Source organism: Mus caroli, chromosome 1, assembly GCF_900094665.2.
Source record: "Mus caroli chromosome 1, CAROLI_EIJ_v1.1, whole genome shotgun sequence".
Classification (NCBI taxonomy): Eukaryota; Metazoa; Chordata; class Mammalia; order Rodentia; family Muridae; genus Mus; species Mus caroli.
In genome coordinates this window covers 155,959,862-155,968,275 of record NC_034570.1, presented here as the reverse complement: position 1 = coordinate 155,968,275, position 8,414 = coordinate 155,959,862, and the positions used below count along the sequence as shown (strand labels likewise).

The 8,414-nt window shown below is 44.1% G+C and overlaps 1 protein-coding gene across 4 annotated transcripts in view; it reads right to left on the bottom strand.

Annotated features, from left to right (window-relative positions):
* The window catches only part of Adcy10 (adenylate cyclase 10), an 88,365-nt gene that overhangs the window by 14,528 nt on the left and 65,423 nt on the right, over nt 1-8,414 (bottom strand). For all 4 annotated transcript variants that reach the window (XM_021150515.2, XM_021150669.2, XM_029479259.1 and 1 more), the window contains exons 22-28: nt 8,013-8,082; nt 7,333-7,564; nt 5,573-5,680; nt 4,934-5,109; nt 2,416-2,569; nt 239-443; nt 65-161 (exon numbers count right to left, since the gene is read on the bottom strand). In XM_021150515.2, coding sequence (XP_021006174.1) covers nt 65-161; nt 239-443; nt 2,416-2,569; nt 4,934-5,109; nt 5,573-5,680; nt 7,333-7,564; nt 8,013-8,082 — 1,042 coding nt within the window. The remainder of the gene's footprint in view (nt 1-64; nt 162-238; nt 444-2,415; nt 2,570-4,933; nt 5,110-5,572; nt 5,681-7,332; nt 7,565-8,012; nt 8,083-8,414) is intronic.

Below are 8,414 nucleotides of genomic sequence, written 5' to 3'. Positions count from 1 at the left end.
GAAAGTCACAGCAACAGGAAGGAAAGTAGAACCCCAACTTTGGAAAATGCTTTAGGGCAAATACCTGCTTTTCAAGAAAAGAGGTTTACTCAGTCTGCAGAGAACCATCTGGTATTTGTTGGGATTCCGAAGAAGTGACCACATCCTGTGGGCTCGAGAGCCTGGGGAGAAAGCAATCAGGCTGTGTTTGGGGTACTACATGTGACTTTATGCATTCTCTTGCCATGCCAGCCCTTACCTAACTCAATCGCCAAGTCCAGATGACCCATTAAGAACTTGATATGGCCCAGTGTGTCGGCTGTATACGCCATGATCTCAATGGCCTCGCCTTTCAGGGGGAGGTTCAGGAGCTGCTCCATGACCAGGATTTCATATTTGAACCACACGCCCTGGTAGCCAGCGAGATGGTGGTACAGGGAAAAGTCCAGGTAAGCCTTGATGATCTGTGAAGGCAGCAACAGAGAGAGGCGGAGGGAGACTGAAGAAGAACCGCAGCATGAAAGGCTCAGAGCCTGCCAGGACCCTTTGTTTGTTAAACATGGAGCAATGCCATGGACTTGGGTACAGAAATCAAACTAGGTGGCTGTCACCTACTTACTGGGTCTTCTAGGATAAGCTCCGTGGCCGCTCTTGTGCATAGTCTTTAAATGAAATCCAAACATTTTAATTTGTGGAAAAAGTATAAACAATAGCTTACACATGGAGGAATGGCTGCATAGTACAAGATGGGGTAGGTGCAATCAGGTCTACCTGGCAGGTTCTTATGTTAAGGAAGAAAGGAATATTTGAAAGAGAATTATCCTTTCTTATGTACTGCTTTTGTAATGTAGAAAAAAAGGAAAGCTGGTTTGGCTAGTTTGTTTGATAAAGGAAGGACTAATTTAAAACATAATTGGAGACTTAAGAGATGTTGCTCACTCCTTAAGCAAATCTTTAAAATGAGAAAGTTGCCCCATGATATAAATGCTTAGAGAAGAACAAGGAGAAAAGAATTACTTCTGAAGAATCATTCTACACACACACACACACACACACACACACACAATGCATGCATAATATGTATAAACCATTTTGAAAAATACAAACAAGAGAATAGACTGTTAATAGACTCTAAAAGTCCAAGAATTTTGTGTTGGGGTGACTGTATAGGGGAGGTTCTACAAATTCTGTCCAAAGTCAGTCCCTGGGAACTTATTAAATCCTAACTTTCTTCTTAGCAAATTCCTTTTCCTGGTGTGAACATGCAAAATGCTACCACAACGGATGGCTATATATCGTGGTGGTCAAATGAAAACTCTGCAGCTGCAATGGTCCTGCAGTAGCGTCTGACTTCTTTTACATGGACCAAAAGAAACTGAATCCAACTGTTTCATCTTATGGGGCAAACGGACAGCTCAGAGGTTGTGTGGCTTGCTGGTGGTTACACTGAGGATAGCTGGGGTCTGGAAGCCACTCTCTGGGTTCTCATTGGGTCCTTACGTTACCTTCAAACTTCCCTGGCTTGATTCCATCTTTGGAAGCAGACCTACTAGCCTTTTAGCTTCTTTAGCTCCCATTCTCCTAGTATACGACTGAGTTTTGCAGAAGCATCAATTGTGGTACTACAGCTCAGTGAAGATGAAATAAGCATCTAGTTATCAGGGAAGACCTGGTGGCGCACGTAATTAATTCAAGCACTCAAGAGCAACCTAGGAGGATTACTGCAAGATGGGAGCCAGCCTTGGCTACAGAGTGAGGCCTGTCTCCAACAAACAAACAAATATGAATCTTCCTCAAACAAAATAAGACATGCAAACACAGTGAGTCTATAAAGAAAAAAATGAAGCTATTTACAAAAACTTATTATAATGCCTCACTTCTCATTGTGTTTTGCTGTTGTTTGGGGACTTGTAAGATTTTTAATGAAAATGTTAATTATGTTAGTATGTGCTTATTAGTGTTGTTTTTAAGAACTTTTAAGTTTTTTCTTACCTTGAGTCTTATAATATCAACTGCAACTCACAAAAGCAAAAGCTGTTTGAATCTTTAATGATTTCTGACAGTTGGGTTATCTGGGGCCAAAACATTTGTTAGCTACTTGCAAAATCATCCAGTCAGAGAGGCTTCTGTTACAACCATTAGATTTCCAAGTCCCGCGGGCTTTAGCTAGGATGGTTGCTGTTGTTTTTCCTTTCTTTCTTTCTTTTTTTGTTTTATTTTGTTTTTTGTGTTTTAGACAGGGTTTCTCTATGTAGCCCTGGCTGTCCTGGAACTCACTTTGTAGACCAGGCTGGCCTCGAACTCAGAAATCCACCTGCCTCTGCCTCCCGAGTGCTGGGATTAAAGGCGTGTGCCACCACACCCGGCGCTGCTGCTGTTTTTCTGAATGAGATCCAGCAATTTAAAGGAGAGCCCCACAACTGTCCTATGTCCTACCTGGAAGTCATTTTGAGTTTCCAGGGAAGTGTTCATTTCCATCATCGCGGCCAGATGACCATAATACTTGTAGTGGAAAAAGAAGTTCAAACTGTAGATCCTCCACAGCAAGGAGAAGCAGGAAGCTTGCAGGTAAAGTTGTGCCAGTTTCTTCCTGTCGCGGGGAAGGCAGGTGGACACAGAAGGTTCACGTGACCAGGATCCCTGGGACCTCCTGGTGTTCTTCCCAGAGCCCTTACCTGAACTAGAGGCCTGACCCACGACTGACAATCATGCCCATTCTTATGAAACATTTAAGTATGTTATATTGAACAGTTGCTTAACCTGTCTGAACTTCCCCTTCTGTGTAAAATGAAGTTAAATCACCCCCTCCTTTCCTATAGACTCAAGTGTGATGAACGGTCCCCTTGCACCTTTACCTGGCTTCACTTAATCAATGATGCCTGACAAGGGCAAGTGTTTTATCTTAACTCTGCTATGGGGATGGACAGATGGCTCAGCTGTTAAGAGCACTTGTTGCAGAGGACCCAAGTTCAACTCCCAGCACCCAAGTTCAATTCCCAGCACCCATATGATGGCTCACAACCAACTTAAATATAGTTGCAGGGGATCTGACACTGTAGTGGGCACCAGACACGCACATGGTTCACAGGCATACATGTAGGGAAAAAAAATTTGTATGCATAAAATTAAGTAAAAAAAAACCACCAAAAAACCTATGTCATCACAAAATAATTATCATAGTCTCCATTTTACAAGTAAGAAAATGTGCTTCATAAAAACAAAGCAGGTTACTTCCAAATACTCATGTGCTGTCTTTCTGCCTCTGTCTCCCAAGTGCTGACATTATAAACATTATAAACGGAGCTACCAGCTCCGTTACCATTTTCTTTTGAAATATTCATTTTGTTTACTTATTTTTTAAAAAAGATTTACTTATTATTATACATAAGTACACTGTAGTTGATTTCAGACGCACCAGAAGAGGGCATCAGATCTAATTCCGGGTAGTTGCGAGCCACCCTGTGGTTGCTGGGATTTGAACCTTCAGACCTTCAGAACTCTTCAGTCAGTGCTCTTACCTGCTGAGCCATCTCGCCAGCCCTTTATTTACTTATTAATTTTGTGTGTTTTTATAAGCAGAAATGTTGCTCACACCTTATACATATGCATAAGAGCATATCAGATCCCTCAGAACTGGAGTTATAAGCATTTGGGGGATGCATGATTTAGAATGTCCCTCATTGGCTCTGCCATCTAAATCCTCGGACCCCTGTTGGTGGCACTGTTGGGGGAGGCTCAGGAGGTGTGGCCTTACTGGAGAAAGAAGATGTGTAGCTGGGAGCTGGCTTTGGTGCCATATTGTGTTTGCTCTTTCTGTTTCCTCCTTACGGTTCAAAATGTGAGCTCTGAGCTGGTCCTGTCACCCTGGCTCATGCTTATTGCTGTGCTCCCCCGTATATGGCTTACTATGTGTGTGCTGAGACCCAAACTCTGATCTCCAAGATTGTTCAGTAAGCATCCTTAACTGCTGAGACATTGTTCAGGGATAGCTGACCCTGTTCCCCTTTTTAGTTAAATAATGACTTTCATCGTATCTTTAGCTGGAGGGTCAACTTGTTAGTTACTGTTTGTTTATTTGTTTGTTTATTTGTTCTTTCTCAATAATCTTGTGAACTACACATTGTAAATTGTTCCCATTGTTCCTAGAATTGACTGACCATACAGTGTTTCCTGGTATGCTGTCTGACCATCAACCTCTACAACATGTCTCTTTCTCATGATCATAAAAATAACTATGAAATTCCACTTTTGAAATTACTTGTTTTACAAGGGTCCTCTTGCTTCTGGTCTAGGCTGATTCACTCTCCCACCAAGAGAGACTGTGAGCTTGGCCTGGCTGTAAATAAGATTTTTACCCTACGATATCTCGGTGTTAGCTCCTGGTTTTCGACACCATAACAACATCTTTCCAGCCCCTCAATCATTGTTTGTTTTTTTTTTTTTTATGGTTCATTTATAGACCCAATCTTAGCTACATCTTAAACTAATGACTATCCATCCCTAATTTAACCCCTGTCAAACTCATAGGTGAATAGAGAAATGTATCCTTTAGCAGATGTCCTCAAGGCCTGCTAGTGTTTGAGGTTGAGAATAATATTTAGTATCTTAGCAATGCATGGGAGGGGCTTTGCAGCTGAGGCTCTAAGGAACATGGCCCCAGCTCTGATATCTGACTCTGGATCCACGGGAGAATCACTGTAAGAGTAAGAAAGAGAATTGGTGCTCCCTCTGCAAAGGACCCCCATGTTTTGTCATCTGAACTTCTTGAACGGAAATTACTTGTTGAAGCCCTTACTACATCTGCCTCAACCCCTTCTGACAAATGATCAGATCAAACGGGAGTTTTTGAACTAGTGGAGCACCAGGCTGTGAAGACAGACTTGCGCTGTGTGGAAGCCTCTGTTGTCTGGCAACAGGAACGAGATACTCAGCTTTCCCTAGCTCCTTCCCTTACCCTGGCACCGAGCCCTCCTGGGTATGCTGGTTCATGAAGTGGGAGAGTCTGTTTTTCTCCACGTGCAATTGGAAAGTCAGGGTGAGCAGATTGCAGGGAAACATTCTGTTGAGCAGCTTCAGTGCCTTCCTCAGCATCTTCTTGGCGAGAACCATCTGCCCCATGTTAAAACAGACCTAAGGGAGACGAGGCGGGAGAGGAAAAGCAACCGTCCTTGACTTGGTGGGCTCCAACAGTAAATTCTGGGAGAATAACTTATCTAAAAAGCTGATCTGTGTCCCAAGAATAAAGTTCTCCTGTGCTATGACATAATCTTCAAAATAAATGCCTATCGGATGCCTGCCTAAGGAAGGCTGAAGAGTAGGGTTTGGCATTGAGCATCGTATAAGGGAATACTGACCATCCCTGCTCACGGTCATGAAGACATCTCATAAAGATGTCAACCCAGGTCGGTGGGCAGGATCTTGCTGCTGACAAGTTATGGTGTTAAGTGTTAAGTCCGGTAGCTTGGGTTTGAGAAGCTTGGACAGGCATCGGTGACAGCAGAGGAGGAGCAGTTAGAATATATAATGATGGCTTCTACTCCTTCTGTGGATTCCAGCACAAAATGACAACTTTATGCCTTCAATGGGTTCTTACCTCAGCCTTGAGACTATAAAAGGTAGCATATTCAAAGGTCTGACTCCAAGAATCTTCATTCGTCAGAGATTTCAGCAGCCTTTCTCCCTCGCCCAAATACATGTATGCCTGCAACCAACCAGCAAAGAAAACAGAGAGATAGTGAGTTATAACACAGAGGGTCTCTTGTCCCAGATACTCCTGAAGCAAGGGAGGAGGAACTACCCAGGTACCATGTCACCCCTAACAAGGTCTCATTGACTAGAATGCATCTCCAAACTAAACAGAGGCTGGGAGGGTATCTCAACTTCATGTGTACTTCTGTTTGCTAGATGTAGCAATCACTTCTTTTTTTTTTTTTTTTTTTTTGGTTTTTTCGAGACAGGGTTTCTCTTTATAGCTCTGGCTGTCCTGGAGCTCACTTTGTAGACCAGGCTGGCCTCGAACTCAGAAATCCGCCTGCCTCTGCCTCCCGAGTGCTGGGATTAAAGGTGTGCGCCACCACGCCCGGCAGCAATCACTTCTTTCAGTTTCATTATATGCATGTCATTATTTCAGTTCTGGGGGGGGGGTATGATGCATGGAAACTTTACAGGTTTTCTAGAGAAGTATTAACTGGTGTTCTGGCGGTCTCAAGCCTGTCTGTGTGAAGGTTTAGCCAAACTGCATGGAGAGGAAAGCATGGGAGCCTCTGAGGGCTACGGGACTGAAATCAAATTCATGTCAGCCGGGAAGCCTAGAGCTAGTCTGTGCTCTAAAGTACTGTTGGACAGCAAGGGTAAACCTCAGCAGGACAGTGATGGAAATGAAGGATATATACTAAGAGTGAATCCAGAGCATTTGCATATAAGTCCATTTTGCGCTCTCTCATCCAGGTAGACAACCTCAAAAGTGGCAACATATCATTAATTAATGAAAGGTTTGCCTAGTAGTCTAGACTGGTCTTGAACTTAGGCTGACTTCAAGCTTGTTATCATCCTGCCCCGGCTTTCCAAATGTACCACCGTGCCTGGTTTGGTTGTAGAACTTTAACTAATCAATTATTAATTAATATATATTTTTTCCAAGACAGGGTCTTGTGCATCCTAGGTGGCCATAAACTTGCCATGTAGCTGTACCTGACCTTGACTAGATCCTGATATTCTGACTACCTCCTAAGTGCTGGCATCACAGGCACCAATCACCATGCCAGGCATAATGCATTATGGCTGTGGTGGCTTGAATAGAAAGCTCCCAGAGGCTTATAATTTGAATGCTTGGTCATTAGGGAGTGGCACTGTTAGGAGGTGTGGCCCTGTTGGAGTAGGTATGGCCTTATTGGAGGAGGTGTGTAACTGGGGGTGGGCTTTGGAGTTTCAGAAGCTCAAGACAAGCCTAGTGGCTCTCTCTTCTTGCTGCCTGTGGATCTGGATGTAGAATCTCAACTCCTTCTTGGGTACCACGTCTGCCTCTGTCCCACAGTGCTTCTTATCAGTGGACAAAACCTCTGAACCTGTGAGCAAATCCTGGCTGAATGTTTTCCTTACTAGGTCATGGTGTCTCTTCACAGCAATAAAGCAGTGACCAGACCATGACAGTAATGGTACTTGAAAGTGCTCTAACTCTCTTGTCTCAATCTGACGTCATTTCCCTTCTCAGCGATGGGGTTGTCTAAGGAAGGGGATGCTGGAAGAGACCAACAGGAAGTAATGTGAAAGCACACAGGAGCTGGGTCTGGCTGTGTGCCTGAGTCTTAGGGGTGGTGGTGGTGGAGGAGGAGGAGGCATGGAATAACAGCTTACATTATAGTTGTCTCCCAGGATGAGGTAGGCAGATGCCAGTTCTAGGAAGTAGTACAAGGCTTTGTTGTTCTCTTCTAAGGCTACGAAATGTTGGGCCAGAGGCAGGATGACAATCTGGAGCAGTTCCTTACACTGGCAGGATTCCAGAGGGATGATGTCATTCGGAGACGACTTCATCTTTAGGATGACATTGTCAAAGAAATGCAAGATTTTTTCCCTTATTTCTGTGATGCTGTTTAAATATAGGAAGGAATGAGCAGGAGATCAGGAAATCACAGGCAAGGCACAATTTTGATGTGAAATCATCTTTGAAGACTAACAAAATCCAGGGTCACTCTCACAGATCAGATGAGATGCACCATGGGGCCCCTGCCATTTCTCCTCTGTATCTCAGAGGCCCAAAGGGTTGACTGACCCAGTGGAAGTGAACACAAGTGCAATCTTATAACAACTGTTTCTGTTTTATCTAAAAACTCACATATGCAAGCCCAGCAGGGTTGGCGAATGCCTTTAATCCCAGCACTTGGGAGGCCAGGACAGTGGCTCTCTATGAGTTTGAGGCCATCCTAGTCTACAGAGCAAGTTCTAGGACAGCCAAGGCTCCACAGAGAAACTCTGTTCCAGGGAGAAACAAAACAAAACAAAACAAAAACAACAACGTCAACCACTTGTGTGCATACCTGAGATTCTCGGGGAACTTGTATTTCCTAGGGAGCTCTGACTTAGAAAAGATGACTTCCTCTTCGTCAACTAGAAAATAATTGAGCAAATGAGACATTTGCCATCCACCATAGACTCTTATTCTCTTTACCCAGTTAGGGACCATATTTCCCACCCCCAACCCTCCCTGGGGGTGGGGAGGGGCACCTCAGCTTAGAAAAAGCCATATGGTTCTTTTCTCAGGTAGAACCAGATCGTAAGTTATGGATGACCCTTCTGAAGGAGATGGCTTTCTGCCCTGTTCTTTCCTTAGACAAGAAAGCAGCTGTCGGGCTGGTGAGATGGCTCAGTGGGTAAGAGCACCCGACTGCTCTTCCAAAGGTCCAGAGTTCAAATCCCAGCAACCACATGGTGGCTCACAA